Consider the following 16,904-nt stretch of genomic DNA (forward strand, 5'->3'; position numbering starts at 1 on the left):
CCTCTTTAGAGAGTTTTTGAAGTCATGATAAAGTTAAAATGTATATAAAATGTCAAATTGTAAACTTTGTGAAACGGTTGCATTTAATTTTACATATAACATTTTTTAAAGCAGTGAGTCTGTTTTAGAGAAAAATGTGATTTGTTGTTTAGAATATAGCTAGTTTCACATGGTGTGTTATATAAAATTTCTTTCAAGCAGTTGTTTTAGAAATGTGCACATAGAAAACTAGGTAAGAGAGTATAGATGGCATCATATAATTTATTAACTATATCAGAAAAATAACATATATTAGTTCTTCCTCTTTCTCTTCCCCTCCTTCTTTTTCCCATTCTATTTTACCCCCTTTCTCCTTTCCCTCTCTCTTCCTCTTTCTGTGCAATTAAAGCACAACCTTATCCAGCCTTTCCTAAAATCTATAAACCTATCCCAGTATCTTACAGATAACTATGTAGGAGGACAGGTGGATGGTGGATAGATTCAAAGCCCTTCTTTAATTCCACGTTTCTCTACAATTACTAGTTTTCTTTCCCCTTCCATTCATAGCTAGATATTGAACCCTATTCAGAATCATCATACCGTTTTCTTACCAGTACCCTTAGTAGTCTAGATTTGTTTTTCTGCTGCCCTTATCCTGCCTCTGAGAACCCTTCTTCTTCACTCATACTTGGGTTTCTGAGGGCTGCTAAGAAAATTAGATGGTGATGTGGTTTGGTGACACTGCATAATCATGGTCTCTGACTGCAGCTGGACCCTCAGGATCACTTGACAATTCTTTTATGTTGTCATTTATTCTCTCATAGTCCCCTCAGTGGATGCTACCTAATGTTACAACTTCCCTCAAGTCATACATTCCATTTCTACTCCCCTTTTTTCTTTGCAGATGGCCTTATTTCTCATTTTTCTGTGAGTATGGGAGCTATCAGTTATAAATTATAAATTATCTCATCTTGCTACCTGTAGACCATATGTATTTCTTTAAATCTGAAAGTACTCTGTTTTCCTTCTGTCTCAGAAGAAGTTATCCCTTTTCATAACCAAGGTTATTTTATTTCCTGTCCTTTTGTTAACATCACCTTCTATCTCCTCTAAGATTGATAACCTGTTTCTTCCCTCCCTTCTGTGCTTTCAGCTTCCTTGTCTGTTTTTCTTATTTCTGTCTTTCTTGCCCCTTGCATATTCCTCTTGTCTCCACTATTTTGAACATAACCAGTCTTCCTTGAATCCAATATCTCCCTTTGTGTTTTCTTTCAACTTCATTGTCATATTCTTTGAAGGAAAGAATAGGCTGTAGTCATAGTTTCCCATCTCTTCCTGTCTTGCTCTCTGTTCTACCCACTGTAAACAAGCTCCAAACTTATACTTCACTAAACTTTCTTTGGTGAAGGTTACCAGTGAATTCTTAATTATCAAATTTTCTTTCTGCTTTCTTACCTTGCATCCTTGTATTCTTCTGTTCTTTTAAAAATATGTTGTTTTTCCTTATGGCAGTACATAGTTGAAACTATTAAATAGTGTAGGAGGGCTTACAGTAAACAAGTTACTACAGTGATGTTTGTCATTTTGCCTCTTTCCTTTCAGGACAGTGAGTGGGGAACAGTTTCCTTTGGTGAGACACAAACCTCCCTTCCCCAGTGCCAGAATGTGGGAGGCCACTCTGGAACACAAACACCCACACTTGCTTCCTTAGTCCTCCCCAGACACTTCTTTCAGTTTGTTTTGAGAAAAACTTTTACCTGCCACCAGGCTTCTTCCTGACTGAATCAGCAGAAAGGGTTGTACTGTGATTAGTTAAAGGTCAATGTATTTGTTTTCTGATCTCTACCTGTCATTGATTTCTCTCTGAGCCTGGGGCCTTTCTAGGGTTCTACTAGGTGAGCTAACTGTCTCCTATAACTGTGGCTCCCTTCACATGTGCTTTAGGCTGCTGCTTCCTCCACCCTGCTTAATCAGTATTCTGCCACCCCTTTTCTCTTGAAATCTTTCTTAGTCTCTTTTATTTTTTGGTTTATTATGAATTTGTACCTTTTAAAGATTCATCATGATTTTGAGTCATGGGGAGGGAGGAGAGATATATGTCAGAGATCATGAACATAAATGCCTACGTGAGCTTAGCTCATAAAGTAAATGAAGAAGGCCAAGTGAAAGCTGGAAAAGTGAAACCTGGAGAAAACATACCTCATCTAAAGGGGGCAGAGACTGCTCAGCTTCACATGTTGTTGTCACGTAGGAACAGGTCCCAGTGTTGTTTATTCCTTCAGTTTATCAATTTTATGTGAGGTCTTTTGCTTTTTTAAGTGTTGGGAAGTATTAAAAATAAAAAGGTTTTTTTTTTTTTTTTCCTAATTGGGAAACAATTAGGAAGGAAAAAAAAACAAGAAAAACTGTTTGGTACCCAAAAGAATACTTCTGTAGCCTAGAATTAAAGTCAGACTTCTACTTTGCAACTAGGTATAAACACATGCTCAGTGTATCTTGAACTAGTTTTCTTTTTAATTCTGTTATTTTTTTATTTTGTAGTATTAGCTACTTTCTTAGGATATTTTCTTCTCTTAGCTTCTGTGACTTCAATTCTGTGGCTTTTTAAGCCTTCATTGTGGGTTTTGCCCACCCATTTATAGTCACCAAGAATCTGCGCTTGATCTGCTAATTATGCTGTATGCTGCCTTCATTCACTTCATGGCTTCCAGATCTCTGTGTCTAGTCAGTTCTTACTCCTGAGCTGCAGAGTCGTATATCTAATTGGATATCTCTACTCGAGTATCCTTTATGTATGTCTCAATTAACATTGAAATTGAATTTATTAATTTCTTCCCCTTAAACCAGCTTCTCTCCCTTCTCAGTTTTGAAGAGTGACATTCAACCAGAAACTTGAGGATCATATTGTCCTAGACAATTCTCTCCCCTAACCCCTGATCTCACGTCATACTGAAATATACTCTGAAGGGAGTACAAAAGAAATGAAAGATGTATACCTTGTTCTCATTCACTTAATCAGCCAGTAATTTTTATTTGCTAATTATATGCTAGGTTGTACTGTGTACTGGGAATAAAGCAGTATACAGTGTAAATAGTCACTAGACGGAAGGAATTTATAAATTGATGGACTTCATAGGCTAATCCAAGAAATATGATGTGTGTACATGTATATATATATGTATATAAAATAGTTATCCAAGGCAACATTTAATTAGTGTTCAAAAGCGAAGTACTTTTGGGACTTCTCTGACAGTACAGTGGTTAAGACTCCATGCTTCCACTGTAAGGGGCATGGGTTCGATCCCTGGTTGTGGAACTCCAATCTACGTGCTGCAAGGTGCAGCCAAAAAAATAAAAAATAAAATAAAAGCCAAGTACTTTTGGAATTAAGCAAATATGTAGATGAGTATGGGTGCAAATAATTAAGGAAGAATTCTTGGAGGAAGTGGGACTTGAATTGGACCATGAAAAATGTGTAGGTTTAGGTAAGGAAGGGGAAGGGGAATAGCATTCCAGGTGGAAGAGGTGATATGATAAAAGTCTTGGAGGTGTAAGTGCGATATATTAGGGACATATTGCTTGGAGAGTAATGGACTTTAAGATTAGAGAGGTTAGACTGTACCAAACTTTGAATGCTTGGTGACACTTTTGTGGACATTAAAAAGCTGTTGGATGGGGCTTCCCTGGTGGCGCAGTGGTTGAGAATCTGCCTGCTAATGCAGGGGACACGGGTTCGAGCCCTGGTCTGGGAAGATCCCACATGCCACGGAGCAGCTGGGCCTGTGAGCCACAACTACTGAGCCTGCGCGTCTGGAGCCTGTGCCCCGCAACGGGAGGGGCCGCGATAGTGAAAGGCCCGCGCACCGCGATGAAGAGCGGTCCCCGCACCGCGATGAAGAGTGGCCCCCACTTGCCGCAACTAGAGAAAGCCCTCGCACAGAAACGAAGACCCAACACAGCCAAAAATAAATAAATAAATAAAGTAGCTATAAAATTAAAAAAAAAAAAAAGCTGTTGGAGATTTGTGATCATGGTCTAGACATCATGAAGTTGAACTTTTAGGGAGATTAATCTGGTGGCAGTGGGAGGTAGGAAATAAGAAGGGACGATTCATAAGATATTTTAAGGAAGGACCTAAAGAATTTGGTAGTCAGTTGATGTGGAAGTAAAAGGAGAGGAACAAGACCAAGACAACTCATTATTTTTTTCATTCCCTGTATCAGTGAAACTTACACCTTACGTGTCTGTATAATAAGGCAGAGTATGGGTGTGCTGAGGGTCCCTAAGACCACTCCTCAGTTCAGTGGTTCACCAGAAGAACTCACAGGATTCAACATAATAGTTGTACTCAAGGCTAAGATTTATTACAGCAAAAGGATACAGAGCAAAATCAGCCCCATAAAGGTTTGAAAAGGAGCATGGGGCAAAGTCTGGAGGAAATAGGCACAAACTTCTAAAATTCTCTCCTAGTGGAGTCACAGGAAGACACACTTCATTCCTCTAGCAGTTGTGACGATACGTGCTAAGTTTTGACTACTAAGGAAGCTCACCTAAGCCTAGGAAACCGTAGTTTTTTTTAATCAGGTGTCAGTCAGATAGGCATCCTCTGCCAGAACATACCAAATTCAGACTTCCAGAAAGAAAGCATGTGTTCAGCATAAACCATATTGCTTGTACAGTCCAGGCATGAGACTCTCTTACAATTTAGGGAAACTTTTATATTAGTGTAGAGAACCGTTTACCAGCTAAGTTTCCAGATGCCAGCCAAGGGCCAGACTTGTAAGCAGGCCTTTTTAAAGAGATAGAAATCTCACAACTTCCGTGTTAACTCTTTTCTGCACAATAGATAAAAAAGTGAATTTCACATTTTATCCCAGCAAGTTGGCTACAACTGTAGAGGCATCCCAGAGGTTGGTTGGGATGAGTCAGTTGGCAGTACATCACTGCTTAACCTGTTAGCCTCATCTACTAATCCTCTTCCTCATTTTAGCCATATTGAAATACTTAGAGTTTCCAAAATGCACCCATATCTTTCAGACCCCTGGGGCTTTTTTGCATGCTGTTCTTTCTGTCTAACACTGCCCTTCCCCCTCCGATTTGCTTAGTGTATTCCTACTTATAATTCCAGTTGGTTCAAATGTTATTTCTTTTGTGTCACTTTTTTTTTTCTTTAAACATCTTTATTGGAGTATAGTTGCTTTACATTGTTGTGTTAGTTCCTGCTTTATAACAAAGTGAATCAGCTATACATATACATATATCCCCATATCTCTTCCCTCTTGCATCTTCCTCCCTCCCACCCTCCCTATTCCACCCCTCTAGGTGGTCACAAAGCACTGAGCTGATCTCCCTGTGCTGAGGGTGCTTCCCACTAGCTAGTACGTTTGGTAGTGTATATATGTCCATGCCACTCTCTCACTTCATCCCAGATTACCCTTTGTGTCATCTTCTTTACTGATCCTCCTAGACTAGAAATTTCTTCCTCCATTCTCTTAATATCTGTACTTTTAATTTTTTTGCACTTACCTTTCTCCATTATTTTAAATACTTGATTACCTTCCTTTCTTTCCTGTTCCATAGCTCCTTGTACAAAGGTTCATTTGTATTACATTACTTTTCATGTTATTATAATTGTTTACTCTTCTGCCTCTTCCACTAGACTAAACCCCACTAAACCCTTCAGAATCAGGAAGTCTTCTCTTTATTTTCATTTCCTCTTCTTAGCACAGTGCTTTGTTTAGCACACGGTAAAGGCTTACTGTATGTTTGCTGAATGAATTAAGTGACAATATAGAAAGGTTGAGCTGTAAACTGAAGTATTTACCTGATGGGCTTTATTTTTTCTAGGAAGTAGGAGGCAAGATCCTTGGTTGAAATGTACACAGCGGGTAGGAGTGGGGTAGAGGACATGATAAGAGTAGTACCAACTGAAATAGCCTTCATGGGAAATAGCTTTTATCCTGTTGCTCACCTCCTTCTACAGTATCCTTTGTTCATCTAGTGTAGCAAGTCCAAACTCATCCCTTGCTTTTACAATGCTCTTTATACCTGTCTTATTTATCTAGTGCAATTTCCCCCGTCCCTCAAGATCATTGTCTTCACTACTTACAGCAGGTCATTCTTTCACAAATGCTCTTATTCTTTCTTCCATGTAAACTTTCCTAATCATTGCCCGAAATGATGGAGGCCCAAATCAAATTTGACTTCCTCCATAATTACTTAGACCCACATCAGTCTTTCTTCTGTTATTGCCCTTTAGTCAAACATTATAATTTAATGCTTCTCTAATTGTTTGATTTTACTTCCCCAATTAGTTGATGAATTCTGTGAGGGCAGATATACTTTTTTTTTTTTTTTTTTTACTCTTTTTATATTCTTACTCTCCCTTGTCACAATACTGGCCACATAGTAGACTGATTATTAAATATTTGAGGAATGACTAAATTAATACACACACATCTGACATATTGCTGCCTAGTTTTAATAGTTAAGGAAATAAGCTGAGGTTTATCTGGTTTTGCTCTTTTCCTTCCTTTTGTATAAAGAACAGCATACATTTGTCAGCTACCTGGTTGTATGTAGGTTATATCCAGAGATTAATAGCAGGTATGTTATTAAGTATTGATAATATAAAATTTACTGTGTATGAGTTGAAATTTCAGAGATCAAGTCATACTTTAAATGTTATTATGAACTTTATACCAAAATTCTGTGCAGCTTCTATTTTTATAGTAAAATGAAATTCCTTCTGGTTATGAAAGAACATTATGTTTACTAATATAATATCAGTGCTGTGAAGGGAATGGGATGTGAGTCACTGTGTCAAAAGAGAGCATGGAATAACTTGGAAGGGAAAGTATTTGTATTAGAATGTCACAATTTTAGGTGATTTTGGAAAAAACATTTTAAAGGTAAAGTTGCTTTTATATAGTTTTCACAATCCTGGGTCATATATTTATGTCACTGCTTTTCTTCTGTTATTTTCAATAGATTCAAGGACAGCAGACAGGTGATGTGAAACTTGAATTTGCAGAAGAAAACCTACCAAAAGAGGAAACAGACTTTTTATCAACCCATCCTCAGATGACAAATTTTCAAGACACTGGTAAATTTTGATTATATACCATAATGTGGTGTTTTTATACCAAATGCTCAGTAATTTGATTTTTTACTTTAAAATTTGAGACAACTTAGTGCGTTGTGCATTTCACTGTAACCCTCTTTCGTCTCAGTTTTCTCATCCTTAAAATGAAAGATTTAGACTACTCATGTCTTCCCACTTCTTACATTCTCTGGTTATAAATTATCTTCAATTTAAAGACATAAAATTGGTAGTTTTAGGGGTACTGCAGCCATGAAGATAGAAGAAATGATCTTGAATTATACTATTCATGTTTTCTTGTACTCAGTCTAAATGAGTTTAAATGGATACCTGAGTTATTACTACTAAAAAACATTTTTCAAAGAAGAATTAATATTCTCTGCACATTCAAAACAGTGATTGTGGTATTTCACTAAGAAATCTGTATTGAAATGTGCATTTTCTTCCATTCATGTAACTCAGATGTTTGTCATAAAAGCAAGTTATCTGCTCTGCAAGATACCGAAAAAATTAAACAACTTGAAGGACAAGTTCAAGAATTAGAAAACCTCGTATCCTCTTTGCAGCAGCAACTGAAAGAAACTGAAGAAAACTATGGGGCAGAGATTCATTCTTTGCAGGAAAGGCTACAAGCTGTTAATGAGTTTACAGTTCAGCCAAGGTATCCATCTACTTATAATTTCATTCACTAGTATTTGTAGCTTAGTAACAATCATAGTATGGTTGTTTTAAGAAAAAAGTGTAAATTAAGCAAATTTGCTTGAAAGAGATGGGCTATAGCATTGCCAAGAAATAAGAACAGGAGATAATTCTTCATCTCTGAAATGTGTGAAGTAAATGTTAATGTAAACCAAATACATTTTATAATAGGAATTTTACTTACACCTTTATTTTATAAAGATGCTTGTTGTTATGAATATGCTAAGTTAAATCAGGCCGTGTGCATGTTACTTGTTTATTGTGTGCCCAGTCTTTGCTACTTTGATATGGGGAATACACAAAGAATATAAGATACGATCATTCCAGTCATACTGGACTTTCTCCACTTGGTTGTCTAATGTTCAGATTCACCATGTCCAAAATACAACTGGATCTTCCCCTCAAAATTTGCTCCTCTGCAGCCATCTAACTCCATCTCTGGTGACTCCACTTTCAAACCTCACTTCCAGTCTATCAAGAAATCCTGTTATCTCTACTTCCAAAATAAATCTAAACTGTACCACTTCTCATCCCCTGGTCCCTGCCATCATCATGTCTCACTTGGATTACTGCAACAATAGATCTCCTTGCTTCTACTCTAACTCTTCCTTAAAGTTTGTTCTCAACACAGTTCTAAAACTTTGCTTTTAAAATTTAAGACAAATCATGCTATTCTAGTGCTCATCTGTCCTTACTGTGCCTTACTAGGACGTATATAATGGGTCCCTGTTATCTCTGAATTTATCTCCTGCAGACTTGCTTGTCACTTACTATTGTAAAGCCATATAATCTCGAGATACTCAAACCGTCAGTATGCTCCTGCCTTATGAATTTCTCTCTCATTGCTGTTCCTCTACCTGGAATGATATTTCTCTAGGTATTTCCATGCCCAACACACTCACCTCCTTTGGGTCTTTACTCAAATGTCATGTTCTCATGAGGCCTATCCTGATCACCCTATTGAAATTAAAATCATCCCTTATAACTCTGTATATGAATTTCCTGCTTCATTTTTCTATATTAACTGTTTTATATATATAAAACTATGTATTTATATAAAATAAAAACAAGTCTATATTATATTTGGAGGGGAGGTTTATTTATTTGTTTTTGTTATCTGTCCCCTGTGAAGGAGTTCAAGCTTTGTAAGGGGATTTTTGTTTATTTATTCACTGTATCCCAAACCCTATAATAATTCCCTGTGCATAGTAGGTGCTCAATAAATACTTGTTAAATGAATGAACAGTTTATAATTTAGTAGGGAAGTGTGCTGTAGTATTTAACTAGCTCTATAAAGTCCTCAGAGATTTAACCTAACTTTGACTGGCTCTGCTGCTCTAAGACTGATGTCTCTATAGGCACTTGTTATTGGAACCTAAAGACAAGGGCGTTTTTTTGTTTTGTTTTGGTTTTTTTTGGAGACAAAATACTGAATTTCCACACTTCTTCGGAAGCATTCTGTTTCTCCATCTTTTATTCAGGGTCTGTATGTAGGCTTTGGAATTGTTTATCCAGCATTAGCACAGCCTTATAAAGCTTCCATTTAATTTGAGGTCAGTGGTTCCCAAACTTTACCCTTCATTAAAAACATTGGAGGTTTTTGAAATTATTAGTGTTTGAAATTATTATTTTTTCATTGTTATTATTGAAATTACAGTTACTGGATTTTACATTTGAAGAGTTAGATTCAGTAGCTTTGAGATGGATTCTGGTCATTTGTATTTGTAACAAAATAATTCTGATGCAGGCAGTCCATAGATTGATATTTGGAAACTATTACTTTAGGTTTCTTGATAAGAAAGAAAATAGGTATATAGCAAGAACTCTCTAATAACCACTTACAGTATTTCAAGTTCCTTCCTTTAATTAGTGATGTTTTCTCTCCAAAGCATGAAGAAAAGGAAGTTTTCTGGAAGTGTAGACCTACTTTGCTGTTCTTGCACTTGGGCTTTTGCCAGCTCATCATGCTTTTTTAGAGTTTCTCTAATAATCACTGGAAATGTATTAACAATACCTTTCAACTAAAACCATTAGTTTTCTCCCACCCCGCAAAAATGAGTCTTATTGACTGCCATGTTCACTCCTATGAACATGTATTTATAGCTATTTCTTGTTAAATGTCATCACATATTTGGATACAACTATAGCACTTTTTGAATAAAGAATATACTGTTCTCCTAAGATAGACTTGAACTAGTTTAAGAAAAATAATTGTCATTCATTTAACAAATATTTGGTGATGTCATACTAGAAACCTCTTGGCGATATAGTATGGAATTGGAACAACCATGAGCTTTAGTGTCAGACAGACCTACATTTGACTCCTGATTTGACCTTTGACTGGCTATGTGGTCTTGGGCTGATATGTAAACATGTCTAAGTAATATTAGGGAATAAAAACTTCCTTGAGATCGTGAGGATTAAAAGAAACCATGACTGGGAAGAGACTTGGCTAGATGTCATGGAGGAAACTTTAGATGTGTATAAAGTGGTCCTTTACCTCAGGGGACTTCAATCCAATCATTGAAATAATACTTATTCACAAAACAGTAATTTTTTTAAAGTAATGATTGAGGAATATAACATGACGATACAGCCAAAGCGCTGGAACATAAACCCATGTCTTTGTGGCATTTTTCAGTGCCCATCACTTCACATTTCTGCAGTGATGTTTTTTGGAGTGGCTCCAGGGGGAATGGAAATGAAGGGTTGACTGTGAGACATTGAAATAGAAGGAATCTTGGGAGCAAAGCAGACGAAAGATGACCTGTGTTGTTTGAGCTAGAGAATATGGAGGTTTATGATGTATTAATATAAACAGAGAAATCAGACAGGTGGAGGGTAGGACCTTAATTTGTAAGATGGGAACAGTGAATTTGGTTTTAGCCAGACTATTTTTTTGAATTTGGGATAAACACTTTCAAATGCTATAAAATTACAGAATTGAAGTCCTTGTGGACTAAGCAGCATTTTTTTTTTTTTTGAAGTTTGGGTCTTTATAGCTGGATAAATAATCAGGAGGATTCTCCATGGGCTATGAAAATAAGAAGACATGAAACAAAAGGATCATAATAGTGTATGCAAGAAACTATGAGGAAACAGACAAAATGATAAGAAAGAAGAACCAGGAAAGGGCAGAGAATAAAGACAAGAAAAATGAGTTTTTACGATCATGTAACATGAATATAGAAGATGTATAGGCAAGTCACAACAGAAGAAACTTTCACGACCAGTAGCATTTGAAAGAATGTGTAATCTCAAAAATAAAGACATACATGTTCTAAGAAAGTTTTAAGACTGTTATGACTCTGTGTTGTTGAAGTTTTGAGAAAATACTTAAATGGTACTATTATGGAGTTAAATTAATGTAAGTTTTTCAAAGATGGCATTATATTAAAATTTTAAATGTTAACAATTATAGGATTTTTTTATGTAGAAACATCTACAGATGTGTGCAAAGATATATTTATGAGGATTTACACCATAGCTTTACTTGTAAGAGTGAACATTTGGAAATGACTAAATACAGTACAATCTAGAATAAGGACATGAGTACCAAAAGATACATAAATAGATTAAAAACAAAAAATTCCAGAAGTGGTTATGTGTAAATTAAGAATCTTTCTCATTGTCACTGCCCACCTATTCCACTAGAGGTAATCAGTGTTACTTTTTTTTTTTAATGAAGGTCTTATTTATTTATTTATTTATTTATTTGGCTGTGTTGCTTCTTCGTTGCAGCGTGCAGGCTTTCTCTAGTTGCAGCAAGCGGGGGCTACTCTTTGTTGTGGTGTGCGGGCTCCTCATTGCGGTGGCTTCTCTTGTTGCGGAGCATGGGCTCTAGGCACGTGGGCTTCAGTAGTTTTGACACGTGGGCTCAGTAGTTGTGGCTTGCTGGCTCTAGAGCGCAGGCTCAGTAGTTGTGGTGCATGGGCATAGCTGCTCCGCAGCATGTGGGATCCTCCTGGACCAGGGATTGAACCCGTGTCCCCTACATTGGCAGGCGGATTCTTAACCACTGCACCACCAGGGAAGCCCATCAGTGATACTTTTGATGTGTATTCTTTCAGACTTTTTTCTGTGTGTGTGTGTAAATTTTTAATAAAAATGAGATTTTATAAACTTTTTTACTCAATAATAGCATAGGTAACTTTTAAAAAATGTTAATACTTACAAAGAGCTCCATGTCATGCTTTTGTAGTAGACTTTATACAATGGCATAAAATTCAGGGGTAATCTGTTAAAATATTCTGTCATTTAATTCTGCTGCTTTATTTTTAATCAGTCAAAAATATGACTTAAGTTACAATACCTGTAACTCTTGACCTGTCATTCTTGTTTCCATTGCCCCAATACACATTTTATGCATGCTGTAAATTTGGACTAACAGTAAAATTTACACACAACGCTAATTCTTTCATCCTCTTTTATTTATTTTTAGCTTTTCCATTGATTCAATGGTAATTACTGAATCTGATGTACAGAAAACAGTATACCCTGGAAGTTGTATAAAACAGAACATTGATGGTGCAACAGAGGTATTATATTTTTAAACTGTTATGTACACTGATTTTATTTTTGTTACTGTCATTTTTATGTCTGTGGTTTAATAATTATCCAGTAAATAGTTGCTAAGAATTAAGTATAGTAAATATGAGGATAATACCTTATATGAAAGACCCAGAAGAATATGTAAGTGAAGAAATTTGATGTACTTTCATAGCATAGGAAAAACACAAGAAAGTTGAAATTAAGAGGTGTTTTTTCCCCCTAAATATGTTCTAGTTTAAACTTTGTCTTGTTTTATATGACATAGGGTGTATTACAAATTAGTTTCAGTGCCCTGAACTTTATAACAAATTAGTTTCAGAAAAGAGAAACAGCTTTCCTTCCTACCATGGGGAGTTGAACTAGGCTGTCTCTAGAATAGTATTTAGGAATTCCCAAAATTCAGTGTGCTAGGGCTGGGACATTGGATGAGGCTTTCTTCAGCACAGGCCATATGCTATAGAAAAGCCCCTCATCTTTTACAGTATATCTCATTTAGCTAAACCACCTTTTGCCTCTCCTCAGCACTGTATATATTCCCAATTTGTGGCCACTTTTCTCAAACATAACTGTAAAACCCTGATCTTCACTCAGTAAATTTTTAGTTCTTAAGTCCTACAGAAAAAGATCATTGCCCTCTCTCATTCTGGATATAGAAGAGAGACATTGGCCACATTCTCAATTCTTCCACATTCATCCCACATGGAATATCTGTTTGGATGACATTCAGATAATTGGTAAATAAAAAAGTACTTTCTTGCCAAGAACATGTTTACATTTAAATAACCATTCTTTTTTTTTCTGTTTATAAAAGTAATTTGTATTTGTAGAAAACTGGATACTATTAATAAGTACCAAGAAGAAAAGAAATTTGTTTATAATGTCAGCAAAGATAGCCACTGTTAACATTACTTAAAATTAAATACATGCACATCTTATTAATTATATTTAAGAAGTATCTTTTCCCCACTCTAGAACTGTGTGTTAGTAATTGTAAATATATTTCTCACTTTGCCTCTTTGTTAAGTTCACAATAGTAAGTACAATTATTTAGTAGAATTGTACACTAGAATTATTCACTAGAATTATTGTTTTTAATTAAGGGAGCAGAAATTTATTTATTAAAAATTTTCAGAAGCTTTCTAAAAAATAGTAATCTTTTGAAGATATTTGAGAGTAGAAGTTTAAAAATAAGTGGTGTATAATTAGTGTAAATAAATATGTCATACTTTGCTTTTTAATTTAGTTTTCTGGTGAATTTGGAGTGAAACAGGAAACAAATATGGTTAAGTTGCTGGAAAAACAGTACCAAGAACGATTAGAAGAAGAAGTAGCTAAGGTAAGTTTATAGTTTATTTGGAAGGCTATTGTGGTCTGTATTCCCCTTTAGCCTTCAAAAAACATATGTTTTATTGGTGGTAATGCACTTTATTCTTTGTTGTAAATTTTATACATAGCTCATTTAAGTTATCAGATACTGGTATTAACCACAATTGCCTTTGAGTGGAATGTTCTGTGAATTTTTCTTTAAGAAACGCTTTCTTCTCTTGATGTAGAATAGCAATTAGAAACTTTTCAGAGTTATAAATTTGTTACCGTGTGAGTAGTACCATAGGAAGGAGTTCGGCCTTCCTTAAAGGTGGGGGATATGGTAGGAAATGAGAAAAGTGCTTGGTCTTTTATGTTTTACCTTTGCCTACCTCCTCCCAGAGAAGTTATTGTGATGTTAATGACTGTAGATGCTCTTGGCTGCTATGCCCAGAGCTATTCTTGTAATCTCCTGAACACCAAGCATATCACCTAGTATACCATTATGATTCCATTTCTTTTGTCTCTGTATTCTCTTTTAAAATACTTATACCTAATTGGGTTCTTATTTTGGAACAGTTGAATTCTGAGTTTGTCTGCTTGTTTTTTATAATATTTAAACTGTTCCAATGTAACAATCGTAGTGGAGTATGTGCATTTTAAAGTGGAAGGAGTGACAGAATTTACAGGAAATGCATAAGGAATTAGGTTAAACATAAATTAGATGAGGAGGTCAAGACTCAAGGAAGTATGTGGGCCATAAAGATCTACTCACTTCTATATCTGAATTGAATATTTAGTTCACAGTAAAAAGTGAGGCACCATCACTTTTATATAGCTCTCACTATCTAGTTCTTTTAGAGACTGGCAGGGTTTCTTTTGTACTTACCTTTTACATAAATTTCTCAAGTGAAATGTTTATAGCAGAGCATCATAGTATAGTAGTTAAGAACATGAGGTTTGCTATAAGATTTACCATGCTTTAAATTCTTGTTCTTCTGCTTTACTAGATTTGTGATCTTAGGAAAGTTACTTAAGTTTTCAATCTCAGCTCCCTCTATGTTAACAGAGGAGAATAATAGAAATAATAGTAATTCTTGTGAAGATTCAATGAACTAATACATATAAGGCACCTAGAAGATAGTAAAGACTCATAAGTGACATTTTCAAAGTAGTCTTACTACTATGATAATGGTGATGATATAAATGTGTTTTGTGAAGCATCATTTATCCAAGCTGATAGCAGATTACCAAAGTACAGGTCAGTGAAAACTGTTCCAAAGGCAGCCAAGGTACTGTGATCCAAGAGACATTTGATGGCCCAGCTTGATCCTGGAATAGTATAGATGGTTTATATTAGTACAGATGGGATTATGCTCTACCCTATAACCCTCACATACGATATAGAAAAAGACAGAAACATTGTTTTCAAAGCACAGGGTATATGAAGAAGCCAGTAGAGGTGGTGATTCCCAACATAGATAACATTAGATTCAGCCTGTGATTTGGATATGTACTACTGAAAAAATGGACATTCATTAACATTTCACTGCCAGGCAGTATTCTGAATGCTAGAGTATAACAGAGGAAAAAGAGATGAAATCATTACTCCTATAGACCTTACATTCTAGTTGGTGAAAATAGACAATATACAGATGGTAGTAAATACTATGAAGAAAAAAATGAACCAGGGTAATAGGACCAGGAAATTCCATGGGGAGTGAGATGGTGTTATTTTATATAGGGTAATCACAGAAGGCCTCACTTCTGAAGTGACATTAGGGGAGAATCCAGATGGAAGTGAGAGAGTGAATTGTTAAGATAACAGATTGAGCACCTTTTAAGAAAGTGGGATGCAAAAGAAAAAGTCCACAGTTCTCCAGTGGATGTCTTCAAGAGGTGTCCAGGGAGAACTGGCAAGAGTGTGAAGGTCACCTGCCCAACTGCCAGCTTTGCCGAGTTGGAGGATGGTTTGATTCAGTCCTGCCACCTCAGTATTCATGGGTTCCATTTGGAGAAATATTGTGAAGTCCTGGTACAGATTTATCTCCTCAGCAGATGTAACTAGATACAAGAAGAAGAAATACAGGGAAAGAGGGGCAAGGATTTGCCCTTCAAGGGAAGATAATACTACAGGTAATTTGACCTAAGCAAATGGAAGAATGGAGTTACTGTTTACTTACGTGTTGGATGTAGGATGAAAAGGAACGCAAAGGAGTAGTTTTTGGAGAGGAGTGGGTGACTTAAAGATTCAGCTTTCCCGTTAAATGCAAAACACTTATTAAATGTGTAAATATAAGTGTTAAGGAAGTGATTGGATATATAAACCTAGAGTTCAGGAACTAAGATAAAAATAGACATGTAAATACAGTAGTTAGTATCTAGTTAGTATCTAGTGTTTTTCAAGCTGTGAGATATAATTTCTTTTTAAGTCATGAAATCAATTTATTGGTTTGGGACCAGGATTTTAATATTAATGGAAAAGTTCAATTATATAAAACATATACACACAAGTACCTATGTATGCTTTGGGTCACAATATAAAATTTTTTTTATTGTTGTTGTATGTGTATGTTTACCATGGTTGCAGTGAAAAATATTGAAAAATATTAATATAGTGAGTGTAAATAGAGCAGGGGCCTGGGAACTGAGCCTAGAGAATGCCAATGTTTAATGCTTTTCTTTTCTTTTTGTTTTTAATTTATTTATTTAATTTTGGCTGCATTGGGTCTTCGTTGCTGTGCACGGGCTTTCTCTAGTTGCAGTGAGTGAGGGCTACTCTTCGTTGTGGTGCGTGGGCTTCTTGTTGCGGTGGCTTCTCTTATTGCAGAGCATGGGCTCTAGAGCACAGGCTCAGTAGTTACGGTGCACAAGCTTAGTTGCTTCACGGCATGTGGGATCTTCCCGGACCAGGGCTCGAACCTGTGTCCCCTGCATTGGCAGGCGGATTCTTAACCACTGTGCCACCAGGGAAGCCCAGTACCGATGTTTAGAGGTCAGAGAAATGAGGAAGAACAAAGGAGGTGAAGAAAGAGTGGTAAATTAAATATGCAAAGGACAAAAGATTGCATCACAGAAGCCAATAATAAAAGTGTATCAAGAAGAGAATGTATTAAACTGTGTCAGATGTTTCTGGTAAGTCAAGAAAGATTAGAAGTGCAAATAAATCATTGGATTTTACGATGTGAAATCATTGGTGGCTTTCACAAGAACACATTTGATGGGATGGTAAAGACATACTGATTACATTGGATTTGAGAGAGAGTGA

The 16,904-nt window shown here is 36.0% G+C and overlaps 1 protein-coding gene across 3 annotated transcripts in view; it reads left to right on the top strand.

Annotated features, from left to right (window-relative positions):
* The window catches only part of AKAP9 (A-kinase anchoring protein 9), a 150,198-nt gene that overhangs the window by 55,201 nt on the left and 78,093 nt on the right, over positions 1-16,904 (top strand). For all 3 annotated transcript variants that reach the window (XM_036863960.1, XM_036863961.1, XM_036863962.1), the window contains exons 13-16: positions 6,970-7,084; positions 7,544-7,742; positions 12,222-12,318; positions 13,575-13,667. In XM_036863960.1, the coding sequence (XP_036719855.1) occupies positions 6,970-7,084; positions 7,544-7,742; positions 12,222-12,318; positions 13,575-13,667 (504 nt within the window). The remainder of the gene's footprint in view (positions 1-6,969; positions 7,085-7,543; positions 7,743-12,221; positions 12,319-13,574; positions 13,668-16,904) is intronic.

The sequence above is a fragment of the Balaenoptera musculus genome, chromosome 9 (assembly GCF_009873245.2).
Source record: "Balaenoptera musculus isolate JJ_BM4_2016_0621 chromosome 9, mBalMus1.pri.v3, whole genome shotgun sequence".
Classification (NCBI taxonomy): Eukaryota; Metazoa; Chordata; class Mammalia; order Artiodactyla; family Balaenopteridae; genus Balaenoptera; species Balaenoptera musculus.